Source organism: Haplochromis burtoni, unplaced genomic scaffold (genome assembly GCF_018398535.1).
Source record: "Haplochromis burtoni strain Fernald_Lab_line unplaced genomic scaffold, NCSU_Asbu1 Contig_106, whole genome shotgun sequence".
Classification (NCBI taxonomy): domain Eukaryota; kingdom Metazoa; phylum Chordata; class Actinopteri; order Cichliformes; family Cichlidae; genus Haplochromis; species Haplochromis burtoni.
The window spans coordinates 301907-324024 of NW_024582467.1; the positions used below are offsets into that span (position 1 = coordinate 301907).

Below are 22118 nucleotides of genomic sequence, written 5' to 3' on the forward strand. Positions count from 1 at the left end.
TCGATGCAAAGCTGCTCTGAGGGATCGCATTTATTCCATAATGAAATATTTTTGCCCTGATGGGAGTCGTCTCTTTCAGGATGACATCCATGGGAAACGAGGATGAGGATGAAAACGGCGTGAATCATCTGCCGTGACCTTCACAATCACCAGATCTCAGCCCAGCAGAACACCCGTGGGAGATTTTGGACCAATTTTATTTTAAACCATCACTGAAACACAAAACGACAAGCTGTGCTTTATGCCTCCACAGAATTGATGCCAAGCTGCACTGAAGCTGTTCTGGTGTTACATGTTTATTTTATAAAGCTGCTACAATAATTATTCCATTTATTTTGTCACCTGTCTGCATCTTTTCATTTAGAAACCAAGAAAAGAAAATCTTAATGAGATGCTAACGTTTTGCTGCATACAGAGTTTTGCCACCAATGAAAGATTTCATTAGTTTGTGTAATTTTTAAATGGTGAAATATAAGAGGAAAATGCACGAGTTTAAATAATACATTTAATGTGTGGTGAAGTTATAGTTTTGGTGTTTGATTATAGAAGCACGTATAAAATCATTTTGTATGTACTGAGGGAAGTTAAGAGTAAAAAAAAAAGGAAGAACGGGGATGAAGAAAAGTCATCCTCCCCTTTGGTTCTCTGCAGATCTGCAGCATTTACATGTTCTACCCCCAACTCTGAAAAAACGCCATCCTTTACCATCAATGACATCAGTGCATGTTTGTGCGTGTGCTGGCAGCCATAGTGGAAACAGTGTGTCCCAGTGGAGACATCTGGAAACTTGGTGGCTACTGTAGGTGGAACAAACCACACACGCATCATACAAAGAGCCTCTTGTTAGTTTTTTCATGCACTTGGAAACCGTCCAATGCTGTTCTGTGAAGGTGAGACAGAAAAGACTGTTGTGTTATCTGCAGCGTACAAGCACCTGCATTTTACCCTCGTAACAGTCGAGTTCCTCTGTGCGGGGCATGACGTGAGATCACGGGTAACATGTTCTACCAGAATTGCTGTGAGTACTTGAGAGGATAATGGAATACATTAAGGAAAAAGGAAAGAAATGAGAACATCTGACAGATCGCTAAGAGCCGATCTTATCTTGGTCTTTTTAGCCATTTAAGCAATGCAGTATCCATCAGTCAACTCGTTTTGGTCCAAAGTAAAAAAAAACAACAAATTTTTAGATGATATTATCCACTGTAAGAATAATAATAAATATCCAAGATAGATGTAGAATAAAATAATCAAATATGCTAAAAACCCTCAGTCTCACTCTCACCCACAAAACACCATACACATTACAAAACCTTTGGTAACCACACCAACCCAAATAATGTATTTATAGATAGATATAGAATAGTGGTAGGACTACATGCCTTTAGAGCCAGAGTCTTAAGTTCGAGTCCCAGTATATCCAGTAAGGGGCAGAAACAAGAAGGCGTTGGTAGGCAAGAGATGAAAATGGGGTGCTCTTGAAATGGGTTGCAAATGTTGTCTATAGGCATCTTTCATACCCAACAGCCGCATTGATGACAAAAACTATTAGCAATAGTCTTCTTCTGACATTTGTAAGAAGGGACTGCTCTCACGACTGGACAAGGTACAACACAGGTTGGGGGGAGAGAGAGATATAATCACTCCCACCTGAGATGTTATTTATCAAGACTACCATAATAAACCCAACATAAAAATCAGAATAAAGGATAAAACAAATGTTGACTGATGCCGATGAAAGAAATTTCGTAAGAATGTGTTGTGGTGTATCTAGAAACTTTAGACCAGAAGGAGACACGGCGAGAAAATATTACTGGATCCAGGCATATCATTAATGCTCAATGTGTAAATGTCTTTAATAAAAATCTATACAGCATTCCAGGAGATGACATGAATTCTTCAGGGGTTGCTTCAGAGCGAGAGTCCAGCATTAAAATCTGCCAGATACAGAGGCACTGGCTTTGGTGAAATCTTGTGAATGCAGCTGAAAGTAGCAGAATTCTTCATGCAGGTCATCAGAATTCAGATTTACAGCTTCATCACGAACACTTTCACCTCAAGACAGAACAATTTATTACAAGCTGGTACTTTCTGAACCCTGGTGTTTGAAAAGGCCTCCCACCTACAACTGATAAAAAGTAACTCATTTCGTCATCGTTTTGACGGATACTTTACTCAAGGACAGACTTCCCAAAATGACATTTAACTAAAACTGTAATATAAAAAAAAAAAAAAATACAAATTTGATGATCGAGCAGTCCTTATGTGACTCTCTCTTGTTTATAAGCCCCTCCTACTAGATGAGGTTTCCACGCAGGATTCAAACAAAACGGTCCTTTACGATTGCATGCATGTGATGTATGCAGGGGAGGTCCACTCTCCCAGACAGGATTATTGCATTATTGTTTACAATGACAAAACATTAATTTAATGCCTTATATTCACATTTCTTTATTGGTTTTTTCACATGCTTAAGGGCTGTATACAACACTGCAGGGCACTGTATTACCAGGGCAGCTGTGTACTGCTGTAATGACTCCAGTGTGTGTGAGGAAAGTACATACAGTAATAACACTGGCATGGTTGTGCAGTAAGTGTTTGCAGATGTGTGCAGGATGCATTTGGAGCCTGAAGAGGTGCATATAACATAGGAAACGTGTGCAGAGGTGGAGGTATATATTGACCCTGACGTACAAGAGGAGGAATATAGTCAGGCTGAAGATGTGGTGGCTGCCGCGGGCATGGGAATGGTACAGAGGGAGGGATATTGTCTCTTCTTCCTAAGGTTCCCCCTCTCTCTGGTCGGCAGATGGTGTAGGTGGTGTCATTCTTGTGTTTTTGGGGCAGCACCTGGAGGTGAAGGGTGGAGGTGACTTGGCGAGGGTGGGGCAGGAGACTGACAGACTTGGTTAGCTGAGGTCTTTTGAGCATCCCCTTCATCCTTCCCTTATCCTCTGGAGTCTCAGATGTCTCCGCTCGCCTGACACCATCCTGCCCTCCAGAATCAGGTTCAGCAGTGTCTTCACACACAGGCCTCACTGGTGTCTCTTCTACGACGTTCCCAGTAAAGCAACTGCTGCTGGAACTGGACTCTGCTTCTGAGTCGGACTTAACCTCTGATCCAAAGTCTTCGTCAGATGAGCTGGACTCACTCCTGCCCCCCCACCGAGACCTGAAGTGTGCCTTGTGGTTGTAGCAGTCAGGGCAGCGAGATAGACTCTGGAGTTAGAATAGAATAGAATAATCCTTTAATTGTCCCACAAGGGGAAATTTGGTTGTATCAGCTCACTTTGGAGTAGAATCAGCAGGAGATAAGGACATGCATGCAGGTCCTCCTCCTACAACACTGAAACAATGCTGGCAATTCCCCAGATTTACACAAATATTGTAGAAAAGAAAAAACATTTAACCTGTTAAACTGGACTTGTTAAAACTGTTAAACTAGCCTCAGTATTAACATTTTGACTGCTGCCATGTTTGTTAGGATCCAGAAGCGATCATATTTTGACTAGTTCCAGGACTTAAAAATGAAGCCGAATTTGGCCCTAAAAGTGAGTCAATCCCAACAGAAAATACAAGGCCCACCTTTTCTGGATTGATAAACTCTGCTTACCTATGTTACTGAACTTGAGCTCGCATACGATAATACGGTTTGTAAGAGCATGGAAAAGTCGCTGATGAAATGAACTCAGGCTTCATAGATACAGAAGGAAAATTCCTATTATGGTTAAGCCCCACCCCTTCATTTTCAAACCTGTTGTTTACAGGAGCAGCCAATCAGAGGACACTGACTTAAGGGAATTGAGGGCTGAAACAAACCTTTGTCTGACAGATGCAGAATATTTTGAGCTGTGAGTCATACAAACTCTACCCGGATACAGTCTAAGAATTTAAAAACCAACAGATCTCTTTCAAGCGGCAGTTTCTCACATCATTTAAAAACATAGGTTAATACCTTTGCTTGTTTTTGACGATGTGCTTGATTGTCCTCAGTGTTTTGTTCAGAATCTGAGTGAAGTCCTCCAGACTCGTCTAGAAATCAGATGGAGAAGAAAACGTGAAGGAAATAAGATGCACAACTACACGCATAACAAAAAAGAAAGACAGGTGGTTATTTGTGTTAGGGTTTTTTTGAAGCTACAGTTTGTTGAATTCTAGATTCTACATGAATATACAAACTGCACCATCACCTGTGGCCTCTCATTACACAACATTTGAAAACACCTGTCCTACTTCAACACACTAGCAAGAAGTTGAACGGTTACATTTTCTTAGCTGACAATAAAAAAAATACTACCAATCCATTAATAATCCGTATTAAAACTCTGAACCCAGTTGGAAAACAAACCAGAGAAATTACACTTATTTACTAGTGTTTGAGCAAAATGTTACAAATCACATTTAAGTGACTGAGTCTGGGCTCAAGTACTTTGAGATTAACAGGAATTCACATTTGCTATTTGAGAACACATGAGGTCATGTTCATTTTGATAACTAATGAATGATTTCAGGCTCAGGATTTTTTCTGTCAAAGAACAAAATATGTCCTCACTCACTTTTCAGCAGTACAGACTGAGCAGATTAATTGGTGAGAAAAACAGTCCTAACCAATTTCAGCTGTTAACCCTGCGTAATGTGTGGCATAGTAAAGTTTGTACTTGCTACTTCTTAAGATAACAAGTTATTCATTTATCACAAAGTGCACTCACCCATGCTTCCCGGTTCTCTGCCTCAGGTCCGGGATACTTCTGCTTCACACACCTGCGTGTCTTTGTGCAAATGAGCGTCAGGTGAGTGCGTCTTGATATGTGCTGTTTGAGGAAGAGACACACTGAGCTCATCGCTGTCAGAAAATAAATAAAATAAAGAGCCGACTTCCAACCACAGATCGACACACACAAGCACATATGCATACACACACCTTTTGTAAACACGCAACAGGATCATCGTCCAGGCCCCTCCACAACCTCCCACCAGCTGAATAAACACAAAGCTCCTATTAAAAGTCTTAAACTGCTGTTGATTTATGGGCAGGTAGTATATGCATGCGTGTTAAAGGTCTATATAAACCCTTAAATATGAAAGGGAAAAAAAAAAACCACCTTCAGTTTCAAACATTTCTTTATTCAGACAATGAAAATCTGATCTGATACACCCACTTACGTCACTCAGAGACAGTTAAGGCATGAAAATCTCTGCTGGTTTGGCCACAACAAATACAAAATAATCCGCAAGAAGAAAAAAAGAGATTTGGGAGTAACTCAGGAGTGTAATATTTAAGCTTCTCTCTCTCACACATCAGAGCTTGTTGACTGAGGTGTTTAAGGGCAGGATATTTATTTATTTATTTATTTATTTGGGGGGGGGTTCCAAAGAATCCTGAACACATGAATCTACAGCTAAACAGTTTGCTTAGCATGGAAATGTGGAAAGGGCGGCTTACATGTAACACAGTCAGCCTCCCCGTACTTGCAAAGATGACTCATTAAGATATGGGCGGGATCTCAATATCTGGATGCCAAAGAACAGCAAGAAAAACATCTTTATATTTATTTTAAAATTCATATATCTAGAGTTTGTAATATTCCTCTTACATAGCTCAGCAAATATATTCTGATGAGTTCTCTCCCCTGCATTCATCAGCTCATTGTTTATGCATGGTCTACGGCTTCTCTGGGCACAGGGGCATGGATGCTCCCACCTCCTGCTCTTTGAGAAATTCCCAAACTAGCCGAGAGCCACAATCTCTCCTGAGTGTGCTGGATCTGCCCCTGGAAGTCCAAACTATGTCAGCTGGCTCTTTCAATTCAGAGAAGCGGTGTCGACTGTATAAGCTCACGACCATAGGTAAAGGTAAATCTAAAACTTTTTTAAAAATTCACTGTATTAATAAGGGTCCTGAAAGTGATTCAATAATAAAATTTTTTTTAAAAAAAGTCCAGTTTTTGATCGATTTAATCTATCATCTGTGTTATTGGACAGAAAATGGATCATATATGAGGCCCAAATATGTCCCGAACCAGCCGGTGGACCACGTCAGTAGTCAGAGAAGCAAAAGCTCATTAAGCGTTGTCGTCGTGCTATCAAGTCTGAAAATTTGGCAAAATGTAGACTTTATTTTAGATGGGCCCACATAACGATCAAATACAGCTCTCTGCAGATGAGAGTAACATCACAGGTCAGTGACAGGACATGAAGCTAACATCCAAAGTTTAAACTGTGTGCAGCTCTGATTATACACAGGAAATGCACCTCTGGGTCTTCATCACAGAGAGTGAACAGACATTCGAGTAGAATAATACACAGAAGAAAAGTTTCAAGAAGTTTTCATATATTTAAGGCTGCAGCTTTCAAAGTTTCACAGCCATCACTGTTTCCAACACGCAGTACCATTGTCACTATAATCCACTTATTTAGTTCTCAAATATTTTTTATAAAAAAAGACTCTGGAGTGCAAAAGTCACCACATGAAAGAAAAATGGATGTTAAGGGAAAGTACTGTAAAGTTACCAGGAAAACTGTCTGTTTCAAAACACCCACAAAATTCACAAAGCTTAGGATACAACAGACGTGGTCCATCTAAATTGGCACGAGTGACGTTAATGTAAACACAAACGCACTACGGCATCAAATGTTTGGGGGTTTTTTTCAGTTCAGTATTCTGCCGGGAACGTTGGTGAGCATCACTGTGTTTGCTTTGTTTTCACATGACTACTTTTTCTGTGTTTGAACAACAATGCAAGCGTGGCGTGGCGTGACACGACACTGTGCAGACTTCAAAGGTGATGTGTGAAGATTTGGGACAGCCTTCCTCGTCTCTCACACACGCACACAAATCTAAATGTCTTCTTCCACTCAATGTGTCACTTTGACCTTTAGAGTGTCTGAGCCACAGAAAATTATATATCTTGTGTTTTTTTTTAATTTTCTGGCGGTGAACACTGTTTATCCTGCTGTGGATACTTTCTGCAGGCAGTTTTTCAAATGTCACAAACACGTTTTTTCCTCCTTGCAGCTCCTCAGAAAGAAATTTACAAAGACAACACTTTGCAAACAATACATCATCGTCTGAAACGTTAAGCCTTACATATTTTTAAAGTTTGATAAGGTTTTGGGAATCAACATGTGAAAATCAAACACTGTAAACTTTTGATCACCAGTGTGGCTGCAGTTTTTAGATGACTGCTGCTGTCTCCTTGCACTCGCTCCTCTGCGACGCTGCTTGATCGCCTCTCGTGTGTCTGAACAGTTATACTTCTCATGATTTTATACTTTCAGGAAGTGAACACAGGCACAGGGAGGCAAATCTGGGGAGTTAGACAGGTGGTGAGCGAAGCCTGAATGTCTGTGGCTGAAAATCCCCACAGTTCAGATCGTTGCATCTGAATCTCCTCCCTCAGACACCTCAGGATGTTACAGCAGAACTCTGTATCCACAGCCTTGTGCTGGGGAACGAATCCATGATGCACAACCAGATAAATGTTGAAAAAAATGCAGAGCATTCTTCTAAGTTTCCTCAACCTGATGTGCTGCCTTTGGACTTGGAAACTCTGGTCTTTGACTGGAAACTGCTTGGTCATAGCTAAAGATTCAGCTCTCATCACCAACGATGATCATCCACAAACTCTGGATGAGTTTAAAGTAAAAGTTGATGTTCGTTCTTTGCACTAATGTGAGGTCCATGGTGAAGTCACACAGTGAGAGTGGTCAGAATGGAGGAAAGAAAAAGACATGCTGAAAATGACCTTAAAGAGGAGATCAGATCACAGTAAGGTTCAGATAAGGTTTTTGATTTTTACGCTTCAGTTTCCGGAACCTTCTCCAGTTTTCCGTGAAGCTGAAAATGACAAAAACAAAAGAGAAACGATGTTGCCAGTGTTGGAAACGCAGGACTGTAAAACAGACTATATGTCAGTTTATACACAACACTTTGGTTCTCTCATTTGAAAAGGCTGGATAACAAGTGTGACTGACTGGGATGTGGCATCTGTGGTGACTCTCATTCACAAAAGGCAAAGTTTTTATCCGCCACCATTCGGTTGTTTTGAAGAGAATTTTGATGAACAAGTGATGAATGTGACCAAGAAACAGAGGACAAATAACTGAAAAGTCGTAAGTCTACGAGTGCACCTGGATGATTCTCCTTTCTGACTTTAGTAAATTACAAAACGACCTTCACAGTTCCACAAAGACTAGGCAGCACAAAGAGTCGCCCCCTGCTGGCAATCAAAAGGAATGCAGGTTGAAGGCACTTCCGCCTCAATTAAATCCCAAAACTGAATCCATCTTCTAAAACATCTCCTAATCTGACACAGTGACCACACACACAAATATAATATGATCTGAGCTAGCATTAATGCTTCAGTCATGTCAGTGACCGATTGCTAAAAAGCTCAGTTTTCATATTCACCCTAAAATGAGTGGTGTCAGGGTCACATCTTCAAGGAAATAATTAAGAAATTCAAAGATTTGCTCACATTCCCAGCTAGATTATCTGAAATTTAGTATTTCTGTTCACTTGTCTTAGGAGTTTAGGTGAAACTCGGCTCAAAACGAGGACAAGATGCAAAGAGCGTAACACGGTCCAGGCTGAGCATGACCGCCTGGAAAAAGAAAGGTGGCAGCTTTAATGCAGGTGATTATGTTTTGGCAAACATCTGAAGACACAAGCAGACTCGTTAAAGCAGGGACGAAGAGTGATGGAGAACTTTTTTTTTTTGCCTTTGCTTTCGGCAATGAGCTCAGCTGGAGGCCTGGAAGAAGAACACAGAAGACGGGAGGAAAGAAGTAATTTGGGGCTCTTTAGGAAAAGCCAGAAAAATAGATGCTTTTGCGTCACAGTTGCTGGATTTCAACATCCTGTCTAAGTGCCACTGAACAAAACTTTTGGCTCTGCGGTCAGTTTTTGGATGCACAAACAAACCTCAGAACACAACAAACCTTCAGTACATTCTGATTAAAGCAGCCCTGGCATCTAATTGTTCCAGAAACCAGGAATTCATAGTTCATCGTGTCCACACTGCGTCACGGAGCTGCCTGATACAATCATCTGGTTCCAGCTGAGGAAATTCGCTGGATCGACTGGGGATACTTACAATTTTCCTTGAATCCAGGATGTGGACTTCAAGTACAACTACATGACTACAAAAGTATCCATGGTTAAATCTGAAAGGTTAACAGTGTGGAGTCCTCTCACCTCATCAGGTTAAAGCTTCATATAATTCATACTCTCAATTTCTCGAACTTCAGCTTGGGACTGAATTGCCGTCAGTCTAGGTCTAGTGTATACTGTGCAACTGAAAGACTTCATGAAATGAAAGCTTATGAATCCAAAGTGCTTTTGTTTGGCAATTAGCTGAGAAACAGCTTGTGAAGGACGTTCCTACAACGAAAATGTTCATCCTTGGTGTAATGGTGTCAGTATCTCAGCAAATAATGATCTGGTGGCGTTTGTGACATCTTCTAGAGTTTATCAGGGTTTGGATGGGCATCTTGGGGTCTTCAGATGGAAAGGTCAGTGTCTGTGTCAGTGGGCGTGGTCTTTGGGCTCACACTGCCTGCCCTCTCCTCGGGAATGGAGGACGAGTCACCGTTGAGAGCAGGCAGCAAACCTGGAAAACAAAACAAATATATTAACAGGTGGGTCACTTTTATTCAGGATTCTCAAAATCGAGTTACACAGCAGAAAGTGCAGAAAGCTACAAAGAACGTAGTTAAACCACTCACTGAAACAGCCATTGGTAAACTCAACCAAGGGTCATACAGGCTTTAATTCTCAGTACTGAATACAAAACATGTTTTCAGCTCAGTGGTAAGAATTCATATTGAATGTAACTATACCTACTTATACTAATTAGCTTATATAATATCACTTAAAAACGTAATGTGTTTAAGTCTCTCTACTATTTTCTCTTTATTTAGTTCTGAAGTGTCACTTATGCAGACTATAAAAAGATGTTATGTCTTACGTTCAGTATCATAAACCGAGCTGTCAGAGTTGGTACGGTTTCTCCGCTGAGTTGACCTTTGACCTCCACTCACGTACTCCTTCAGTACACCTGACCTGAGGAGGAGGAGTAATGAAAAAGATTGAGAGAAACTGAAAACTTTCTCACCGCAGTGAGTGTTATTTAACAAGTGTGTCTTACAGCTGTAACTTAATGGGGAGGTTTTGTGAACAGTAAAAAAAAAAAAAAGTCATCCACAAATATTTACCCCTATTAGCCAGAAGGAGAACAAAACTACCAAGAAGTAAAAGGAAGAGATGTTTGGACATCTCTGCTCAGACTGCTGCCCACAGGACCCTGACCCAGATAAGCAACAATGCAAGCTTTAGCTGCCCTCAAACAACAACAATGGAGAATCTCAGCTGATAGGATTTAGCAACACAGTGTCAAACAAATTCTTCTCCAAACTTGAAATATTTTCAACTATTGTGTGTTTGTCTGACTTCCCAATACTGTGGTCCCCGCCAACCTTGACACAAACATGGTTCAGGCGGTTAGCCACCGCATACAGCATTTGCTTCAGTATTGTTTAATTTCAGTCATGGCATCTAGTGTCTGCTTTATTTCCAAATCTAAGAAATGGACATTTATACAGAAACTTCTTTTTCCCCCAAATCATTATGTTTTGAAATTATAGAACTACACTGCTGATGCAGCACAGCCTGTCACGCATCTGCACTGCAAATGAGCCTTTGTGTGGCAAATGTTTATGTCTAGATTGGAAATAAGGCAGACACTAGGTGCCATGGTCATTAGAATTATGGAAAGGCAGCTTATTAGGTGCTTTTCCATAATACTAAGACTGCCTTATTTCAGCAATTACCAATCACATTTGATATAACAAGCAAAAGTGACATCGGACTCGACAGTCCTGTCCAGTTAGAGATCAAACTGCAATCAGAATCGTGCTAAATTATATAAATAAACATTTCTAATGCTAAAGAAGTCCTGAACATGTGAGAAGAAATCTTACATATTTATACGAAGCTTCCAACTGATTCCAGCTTAATTATCAGTTGTTGAAACAATAACAAAATCTGTAAAAATAAATGAACTATCTAGACTGTCAACTGCTCCTTTACAGAAAGCAAGTTTATTAAACTGATAACTGAGTTAGTTATCAGCTGATCAGAGTTAGTTCAGTTATTATTAATTATTATTGTGGTTTTTCTTATTATTATTATTATTATTATCAATAAATAATATCATTACTATATTCAGGGTTTGTTGAAGAAAAGCAGCCAGTGAGTGAGTTATGTGACCTGGGATTTCTGCAGTCCGACTACAACAGAAAACCCAGAGTTGCCTCCAGTTTTCCATTAAACCTGCTTCTGGAGCAAAGCCCCGCTTCCATCTGAGACGATGCAGGAGCATTTGCTCATCACACAATCAGACTCCAAAACACAAGAACATAAACAAGCTGTCGTTACTCATTAAATAAATGCAATATATAGTCTTCATAATACTGTACAATTTCCACTCAGACCACTGGGCTGCTTCATAGCCACTCACTGTCGTAAACATTATTACTGCACTCATATTAATCTGTCAGTCTTGGGACTCAGCACTATCACACTGGACTTTACAGGTTGTGCTGTAAATATTTAGTTTCATCCTGATGTCTCATGTGTTCATTTGCACATCAAACCTCACAGAAAACCTTTTTTTTTCCACAATCATGAGTTTAAATTTTATCGCTTGCTTTGCTTTTTGTCCTCTTTACAGAGAATGACATCCTCTGAAAGTTAAATGAACCAGCAACAAAAATGAAGGGATCTTTAAATCCTCACAGTCATTTTCATTCAGCAGATATGAGAAAACCTAAAGAACTAGTTTGGTTTCTGAGAAACTGGTGAAGAGCCGTTACATTTGATTTGTAAAGGTCAACAACAACAAAAATTTAAATATTCAGGTTTTTTTTGCATGGTGTGTGAACAGTTTCCCCCCAAAAGATCCAAGACATCAGTACAGACGGAGTAGAAACTGTTGTAAAGCGGAGTGACGTATGAACACTTAACCTTGAAGTAACCAAGTGAGGTGTTACAACTTTTCACAGGTGTGACAGGGGTAATGGGTAGTTAGGTGGGTCATTTATATTTTGTTTTAACACTGTGGACAAATTTTTGGTGTAATTTTCTATGTGCAAAGTGATGTTTCGCAGTGAAGTGCTGCTCACGAGAACTAGCAGACACCTGAGACCCAAACTCACGATGAAAACAACTAAACTGACATTTTGTGAGGTTGACGCTTTTGTGCCCAAAACATATTACTGATAAACAATAACTGAATATTGTCATGGGAAAAGTAAATAGTATAGGCATCATTAACACATAAAGCTGTAAGGAAAAAGTAAAAAGGTTTCCTGTACAAAATCTAATGGAGTCATAAATGAACCCACTCAGTCTTTTCGGTGGCTAAAATAGCAGTCACTTGAGGGTTTAACAGGTTTTACTTGTTTTAATAATACCTGCTGTCTATGCTAGGCATTAATGTCAGCAGATTTTAAATCACTAAAGTGAACAAATGAAGTTGAGTCCGATAAATATCCTAACTTCTATTTCATTCTTATGTGATGCAGCAGTCGTCAGCAATTGAAAAAGCACTTACTTTATAATTTTAACATCTCCCAGTAACAGATGTATGTAACACCATTACTTTAAAAAGTGTCCTGCCATGCATCTCAGTACAACCATTGGAACGAGACTTTTTACAGAATCCATCAAGAAAACATGATATTTTTTTTTTTAAAAAGGCAATCATGCTACACACAAAACAAGTCAATTTGTTGAATTAGCTCTCAGGTAGATGGTGACTCTGCTGTCAGAAGGTGACGTGTGTGCAAAGCACTGCACACGGACTATAAAATGCCAATATGTGACAATAATAATCAGTGTGTGATGTGTCCATCCTCCAGTACACTGTGAGATCTCTTCAGTACCTGCTAAGTCTACACTGAGTTGTGCCAGTTCAGATTGACATATTTAAAATACTACATTTCTGCCTCCTGGAGGCCAAAATCAGCATTCCAGTAAACTGGATTTTTTTCTCTTTCTTATTTGGAGAACAGAACATCAGATTGAAAGCTTGTACAAATTCAAAAACTTTCACGTAAAAGTCTGCTTCCTGTCCAGGATGATTTTTCAGTGTCTGTACTGAATAATTTTACTTTAAGTAGTAATACTGAAACAATGTTGTGCATGTTTGTATCTACTTTATTGTTCTTTAACTTCCTCCTAAAAATTCTAGTTTGAAAACTCTGATTGAGTCTTTGCCTCGGACTAAACGATCCACCCTAAAACCAGCTTATTACTTTTAAATCTGTGAAAACGCATTGAATTGAATTGCTTTTAAAGGCAAGTTGTAACACAATGCTGTAACTGCAAGGCATTGTGTGCATGACATTATGATTGGAGGCTGAGCCTGCATAAAAGTTTGAAGCTAGAATCGCCCCTGGTGCATCCAAGGTTTTTTTTTTTTCCACGTAAAGATCTTTGAGCAACATGTTTGTAATAAATATGCTTCATAAACAAACTTGAGTATAGTCTACAAGAAACTTTAAATGTGACTTTGAATGAATTTAAGTCACCTCTTTTTTGTTACAACTTTAAATTCATGATGGTTTGTGTACGTGTTTCACTCACCTGTCAAAGCTGTATGTTCCAGGGTGACTGATTGACCGCTTCATCTGTACAGAAAGTGACACATTTGGTCATTTAGATTTTTTTTAAGTTCAATTAAAACCTGATAACAATTTCAAGACCTTCACTTTTGTTTTTGTTCTAAATATCTCTGATCCCTCGATGAGCTGTAAAATGAGAAAACATTTAGACTTTAAGCCACTTCGTTAACTTTTTATTTCCATCTGGCACGTCTAAATAAAGACCTGCGTCTTGAGCATTATTGGAATTATTCTGTTGCAGATTAAGATTTTTTTTTATTATGCCTGTAGGTATTGGTATTACAATGTTCAAAGTACAGTGAAAAGAATACAAAATAAGTAAAAGGAAATAAAGTGTCTGAGACTAAAAATGGAAATTGACTGAACAGTTTGATCATTTTTGTGCATTGTGTGAGGGTAACCTGAGTGCCTGGTGCACCTTTCAAAATACAAAACAGAGTCATCACCTTATAAAAAAAGTATTGGTCTGTTTATGAAACTCGAACAAACCGTAGGAATATAAATGAAAAAAATCGGTCGTGTCAACAAAGATACAAAATTGTATTTTATTTTACGGAGGATGTTTCTTCTTGAATATTATTACTCATGTTGTATTAAACATCTTTTTCTACTGTAACTGAATAATTAAACAACTTTTGAGTTAGAGAGAATAGATATTATTGACCTTTTTTTTATTAATCTAAACCTAAATTACAGGCTTTTGATTAGCTAGAGAAAGTGAAATTACCCTTTCAGGAGGTCGGAGGTCAGGAGTCAAACTGTGATTGGCCAGGGTCATACACTCCTCCAGAGTCCTGATGAAAGTGGCACATGTGGCACTGAGGAGCGAGGCCTGAAGACACACAGACGAATAACCAATCATCTTTTTTTTTTTTACTCACATATCTTCAAGCTTCAAACTGAGAAATAATTTTGATTTAATTTTAGACATCTTTCTGCCTGATGGGTCTTTTGTGTGCACTAAAGGTTCCTTTTTTTTTTTTTTTTAAATGGTAAAATGCCTCCTTTTTAAATAATTTCTTTCACATATACACAATAAAGCAAAATAATATCATTTAAGTACTGAAAAAAGAAACTCTTATAATTTGAGTCTAACTTTGAAATATTGTAAAGATAAGTTTGAGGTAAAAAGAATCCCCGTTTCATACCTCAGAAGTCGGCGCGGTCTCTGAGTCAGCGCTGTACTGTGATTGGATTGTTTGGACCTGCTGGACGAGGAGGTCACAGTACAGGCGGAGTTCAGACATTTTTGTCTTCAGACAGTCTGGACCTGACAGACAGAAGTGTTGGGTTCAGGAAACTCTAAATGATGCCACTGTTCACTTCTGTTTTATGTTAAAATATTTAAACAACTAGATTTCCATGATAATGTACATGGAAGGGTTGCAGAGTTGGACGACCCTTCTCCATGTCTTATTCGATTTTGAGATGACCAATAGTCAATATCACTATCCACACTCCGTAATGCATATTGTGTGGCTCCCATTAAATAAAATCAAAGAACACAACAGTAGTCTCTCACAGGATGAAAGACACTGAGCAGCTTATTTTGCAATTCCAGAATGAAATAAAGTAATATCAACAGGAGAATCATGTTCACATACAATAATGAATGGTTAAGTCTGTAATTAATGACCACAGGTGGACAGCTAAATGGCTAAAATGATAAGTCATAGCTGAGGATGCACCAAGGAACCTGGGAATCATTCCTTACAGTGTTTAAGGTAGACCTGAGCATTGTACGGCCCTGGCCTCATGTGGCCTTCACCACACAGCTGTCAAATAGCTCAACCTGGGCAAAGCGTTAAAAATCGTCTGGGGCCTGAGGGCAGAAATTTATGAGATTTTATGAGTTTTATGAGAAGAAATGTGAGGACATTCCAGAGCTCCCAGCTGCAAAAAGACAGCTCTTTGATTTGCTGTTGATGCAACTGCTGTTGATGCAACTGTCCTTCACTTTTCCACCTCATACTTTGATCCTGACTGAGTAAAATAGTAAAGCATTTTGTATAAAGTTAAAGGTCTTTAAAATTTTTCAAAAACAATACAATTTGTTCGGTTTGTTTTGGGAATGTTGATTAAACAGTTATGAAAGGCTGGAGTTTTTATTATGTCTATATCATGTTTTTATTGCCTAATTGTAAAAGCCACTGCTACTGCTACCAGCAGCAGTTTATAAAGAGATAAAATTAATATTGAGCACAACTAAATTTAACTCATTGGTGTAGCCCTTCACAACAAAACCAGTTTCTTGGGGAAAATAATTGTCCATCCTGGTTTAAGGCAACATCAGGCTTGACCTAAATATTGCTTTCCTAACTTTAAAAAATAAAATAAAACTAAATATAAAACAAGACAATACATGCAATACAAACATTACTAATCTAGTTTGTAAGATAAAAAAATAACACCAGGACCAGGTTATATAAAACAATCTCATTAAGATGCTGCATACTGCTGTCATCTGCAGTTGCTGTTTCTCCTTTTTCTAAACCTCCTCATTTAGCAAACAAATCATATACAGAGCTGCCAATAGATAGCAGAAGTGAAATATTTAATCAAGCTGTTTATAAGGTGCTGTTACTGTAAATGTAACAAAAAGTGTAATAAAACTCTCACTTTATATATTGTCTCTCTGACCAAACACAATGACCGAGCGCGAGAGATAAGCCAAAGAATTACGGTGGTCTGAGTCTTTCAATGGTGTCGGCTCACCTGACCTCAGCTTGCAGTTTTTGTAAACACGCAGATAAAACTGCTGGTGTAGCAGCTGTTAAATATCTCTGAACTGCTAACCATTTCCTCTTAAGTCTCTCTATGCCACATCAGCTGTCCCGTGGCTGACATGTGGTGAAGTACGCACAGAGTAACATTGAACTAGCAGACTGGGCTGCTTGTTCTTTTACTTTGTAATTTATTCTAAATTGTTGCTGACTGAAATGGTTTCCAGTTTTTGTTAGGTAATTTTCCCACGGATCAATCCTGAGAAAAAAGAGCAGACATTGCAGACTTACCTTTGTGTTTGTTACTGTCCAGTGTCCCAGCTTTGGATGACCCCAAAGCCACGAGCCACCTCTGCCTCTCTGCAGCGTTCACAGCTCGTACGTAGAAATGCTGTTCACCAGGGATTATCAACTCTAGACGGGTCGTATCTGTCGGATGAACTGAGACATAAAATATGAGGAGCGTTAGTGTGATGGATATGTTTGCTTTTGTGGCACCATGAGAGAGAATGGGTGAGATATAGAGGAGCTAACCTTTAATGTCACATACGGACATCTTGATGGATCCTTTGCTTCCTTTGCCAACATCGTCCTCGCTGTCGTAATAAGAGATGACTCCGTTCTCTAAGACGAACCAGCGAGGCTGCCATCCTGAAGATAAAAAAACTTACATGTTTAATACAAAAAAAAAATCAATGACAACACTGACTTTATAATTCCATGATTTTTTAGGTTTTATATATTCTCAAAATTGCACCCGAGTTTTGTTTATTTTAAAATGATATTTAGTTTCAATTTTACAGTTTAACATTTGTTTTGTTTTTTTTGTTTTTTTAATTAAAAAAACATGATGTAGCAAAAAAAGGTTGGTTATGGAACAAAAACATGCAAAACAAAAACATAACAAAAACAAAAACAAAAACCTAAACAATTTTTTTTTAAAGATTCTGGCACTAGATTGTGACACAGAGTAAAATTAATTTAGTTGCAGTTTTAAACAGGTAAAATGTGTCTTTCGCAAACCTGGAAATTTCATGTACAGCCTGGACAGTCAGAATTTTCAAGGCCAATATTGATATCTGGTGATCTAAAAATCTGCTATATATGCTGATATTTTTCCCCTTTTTAGACATTTTCCCACTAGTGGGCAAACTATGCACCATCAACATCAATATTTCTCCCGTCACTTCCTTCCTTCCTTTTTAAACTTTCATTTTTTGGCTGTTATCAGTGCTGATAAGGATATATTGGCCACTAATCATCTGTTGTAAACATGAAGTTATGATGGCTCAAAAAATGGAAAAAAAAAAAAAAAGGAACATAAAAAGACTGACCTTGATATTTGCATCTGCTATCAGCCACATTCCTATTTTAAACATTGTAATTTAGTAAGTGGTACATCCCTATTTATTATTGCCCAGTAGGTTTTCTTGATTTGACTGGTCAACAACAAGAGAAGATAGTGATCAAACTCATGAAAGCCACTTTCTGAATTTTCCAACTCTACAAGGCAGAGGACGTTGCTGAATATACTCTATCTTATTGCCTTAACCCGATTGTTTAACATCCACAGATATTCAGTTTACCATTAAACTGACTCTCTGACTGCTATTGACACCCTTTTCTCAACGAGAAGTCGGGGCTCGGGAGAGCCTGAGTGCCCTGGAGGGACTTTCCCTGCCGGTTACACGATGGACGGGTGGCAGAACTGGAGGACCGTGTGCCTGGCGGGACTGTCGATCGAGGACGCTGAAGATATCTACCTATTCGGAACCATGATAACAGGGTTCATGCTGATCGACGTTGGCTTAGCCCTGGTTTATCGGAGAAATAAGAGAGCGGAACTGGCTGTTCAAACCCCCACAAGGCTGCCCACTGGAATCGAAGCGACGGGACGAGGCGCGACCTCTCACAACGAACGTAATATGGTCAACACCTTGGAGACGCTTACAGCTGCTGTGAAGGCTCAAAACAACACCATTGAGCGTATGAGGGGAAACATCAGAGAAGGGCCTGCTCAAAATGAGACCCTTGAGCGACAGTTGGAGAACATCGCGGAACGGATCACTGCAGTTGTGAGGTCTCAGAATCAAAAGACTGACAACACCATGGAACAGAAGTTGGATACCATCATGGGGAGGCTCGCGGCTCTCCAACGGGAGATAGAGAGACCAGTGTCAGAGTGCTAAATTCGCTGCTCGCATAAAGGAGAAATCAACAATATTCTACATTTGGACACCACGGCGCCAGCTGCTCAGGGCTAAGGCTGGAGCCCACCAAAACAACTCCCTGATAACGACTGTGTGATGACTATTCTTCCCATCCCATGAAGGCCACCTGGGTTGGCTGGCTGACTGTTTACTTAGCCTGATAGAGCGAAGGACACTGTCTCCGCTAAACTCTGGACACGCACCCACATACACTTACACTGATAAGCACGCACTCATCCCCCTCCCTTCCAAACGCCTTCGATGCTTGTTTCCTGCGGGGGAAGACGGCGGGTCTGCGCGCCGCGCTGAAATGGTAGCATGGTGTAGGACGTCTGCTGTGTTCCTTCGGATTACCCCCCACCCCCCTATTCATCCCCTGTGGCTTGTCATGTGCTCTAATGTTGTGATGTGGACATTAATGTGCTCTCTGTGCAGAGGAGTTTTTTTGTTTCCTGTTCTCATGCTGTCCTCCCATAGGTTGCCCAGCGTGTGAAGAGGTCTCTTTTTTTCCTCTTGTACTTTTCCCATTGTTGTGTAATTTTTTCAGTGTTATTCTCTGCAACGCTGCCGATCTCCGACTGTATTCCCATGTGATGTCTTTGTTGTGTGTGTAAGTCGGGGGGGGTCCTATTCCTCTGTCCTATTCCTCTGTGGGGCAACCTGCATATGGCCAATAAAGCATTCATTCAATTCAATTCAAATATGACAAAGACAGGGGCCCATACTTAGAGGTTGAATCAGTGCATTTTGAAGCCAAAAATCTTGACCATTTCCTGCTTCAAGTGTCTGAACTCTAACTCTGACTATAACTGTTTTTGGCAAGGGATCATACAATGAAGTGAAAAGGGAAATTTAAGTCTCTTTAGAAATGTCCCTTCAGAGGAGATTGTTCTGATGACATTCAGTTTCCAGCTGACAAAAAGCAGATGACAGTGGGAGTGTTTGAGGTCACAAGCAGTGTATAGTTTGTCCTCTGCCACTATTATTAATAGACATGTTATGCTGGCATCATTAAGGTCAAACACCACTTCAGGTCCTGTTACCATGCAGCTGGTTTACATCAGAAGATACGTCCCTCAGTGGTTGTGTGTGGCTGTCAGTTCTCCTCTGAGCAACATTTAAGTTAATGCTATAAATACATTCACTCAAGTCCTGTATTTAAGTAGCTCATTTGCTACTTTAAACTCTACTCTATTACATTTTAGAGTTTACAGTGATAAACATTTACTACATTTATAGTTCCTTTGCTCTAAACTGGGAGCTTCATTTCTGACATCCTTGGTGTGATATATCCACTAATATTTCCTTCTTAGGTTTAGACACACAAATGTATTTAATTTTATTTACTCTGTGAAGACCCACTCGACCCCACCTTCTTTTCAGTCTATGTGTGTGTTTATTTCCATTGAGCAACACCGGCAACATCTCGGCCTTCTGTGCAGGTCCGCTATTAAAGCTCTTAGAGCTTAGTTGATGTGTAGTTCTCTTCCCTGAGAAACATCCTTTGGATTTTGGTTTCTTGCACTAAACAAGATTCCATACACAAGCACTTTAGTCATCGATTCACTTACACCACTGACCATAACAGCTATACACAGCAATTAGCTCACCTATCTACTTTGTCATTTGATTTGACAAATATAATGCTTTTTAATGGCAGCACGGTGGTTAGCACTGTTGCCGCACAGCAAGAAGGTCCTGAGTTCAATTCCAACATCAGGCCGGGGTCTTTCTGTGTGGAGTTTGCATGTTCTCCCCGTGTTTGCGTGGGTTCCCTCCGGGTACTCCGGCTTCCTCCCACCGTCCAAAGACATGCACTTAGTGGGGATAGGTTAATTGGATAACCCAAATTGTCACTAGGTGTGAATGTGCGAATGAAAGTGAGTGCGAATGGTTGTCTGTCCCTGTATGTTGGCCCTGCGACAGACTGGCGACCTGTCCAGGGTGTACCCCGCCTCTCGCCCTATGACAGCTGGGATAGGCTCCAGCGCCCCCCGCGACCCTGAAAAAGGATAAGCGGAAGCGAATGGATGGATGGATGGATAATGCTTTTTATTGGTATTTGTATGCATCTACCTTTCTGTCAAGCCTGCACAGCCTAGTTTGTGCAACCATGACAACAGGGTTGTCTACTGACTATGACTATGACTACTGGCTCCAGCAAATATGAAATCTACCAAAGCTGAGTTTCATATAATCTAACTTGAGGCCTTTGGATCTGAGGAACGGCTGAGATGCCTTAAAAGCACGTTGGTGCACCGCAAAGAACTAAATGCACTTTCCAAGAAGAAGGTGAATAATTTTAAGACAGCAGCATTCACCAAAATGACCTTGTTTTGTTTGATTTGCAAACATACACCACCACTACCACCAACAACAACTTTAGTTTAATGAAGATATTCAAAACATACTTGTAATTTGTGTAATGTGGCTATTGTAAATTGCTGAATTATTATGACTTTTGCCAGTAAACCTGGCATGCAGTGGAGATTGAATAACTGCTTCCAACTGTCTCTAAAGATCATAACAAACTGACTTTTAAATTCTTCAATGCTTTAATTTAATTAAGCGCTAAATTCCCATGTGTAGGTAAAACGGTGAACATAATAAATGCCAAAACTTGTATTTACTGTTTCTCCACGTCTAATTACTTGGAATACTTTGATAGCTCAGCATTTACAATCTAGTGATGTCTTACATTTCACCATGTCGAAAAGGTATATCATGACTTTTAATGCTTTAACTAAGTTTTTGCAGCAGTACCTTGGCATTGGCATGACGCTGATTAGCAACATAATTCTGACAAAATAAATCCAACATTACATTAATTTACAACCAAAAACAGCAGCCGCACAGTAACATGTACAGTTTTAATTTAATATTAGCTTGTTAGCTAACCTGCTAATTTAGAAACTTGAAACATATATAAAATTGGCTGACATTATTCAATACTAACACGGCTAGTTCAAATCAGTTTTTAGAAAGACTCACCTGTCATGTAGTTCGTCCATTTGTAAAGTATCCCCTCCATGTCTTCGCTTCACATCGGCTAACGTCGCTAGCCTTTTCCGTAGCCAGGCTAGCTGCAGCCGAACACTAGCTATATGTAGCTAACGGTCGCAGCAACCCTTGGTTTTCTGTGTAGCACCGCTGGTTATGTAAAACATGAGTGAAGCGTTTGTGGTTTGTGACAGCTGAATGACAGCGTCAGCGGGTAAAAATAAAGCTGAGGTGTTGGTTTGTTCTGAGCTGCTCGGAAACTCGACGGCTAACTTCTGGCCACTCAGCTGATGGAGAAAAATGTCAACAAACCACCAGCTTCTCTACGGAGTCCCGGAGCAGCCATTCCACATGAACGCAAAAATACAAAAAGGAAATTTGCTTTGAATTTACGCAAATATATTTTTTTTTTCAATTTTATGGTCGTTTCAGTTAAAATATATAATTTTTTCTTCTACATTTATTTAATATCTGTTTTTGTCGCTGATATTTTTTATAA

General features: G+C 39.7%; 1 protein-coding gene across 1 annotated transcript; it reads right to left on the reverse strand.

The window, feature by feature from the left end:
* Positions 1-2200: 2200 nt before the first annotated feature.
* plekha3 (pleckstrin homology domain containing, family A (phosphoinositide binding specific) member 3) lies at positions 2201-21975 on the reverse strand. The gene is made up of 10 exons (XM_014337856.2): positions 21611-21975; positions 16944-17060; positions 16701-16850; positions 14835-14956; positions 14414-14518; positions 13649-13692; positions 9969-10063; positions 4710-9611; positions 3956-4032; positions 2201-3219 (listed from the first exon to the last, which is right to left on the reverse strand). The coding sequence occupies exons 1-8, from the start codon at positions 21648-21650 to the stop codon at positions 9502-9504; spliced, it is 783 nt and encodes a 260-aa protein (XP_014193342.1). The 5' UTR covers positions 21651-21975; the 3' UTR covers positions 2201-3219; positions 3956-4032; positions 4710-9501.
* Between the last annotated feature and the right edge of the window lie 143 nt (positions 21976-22118).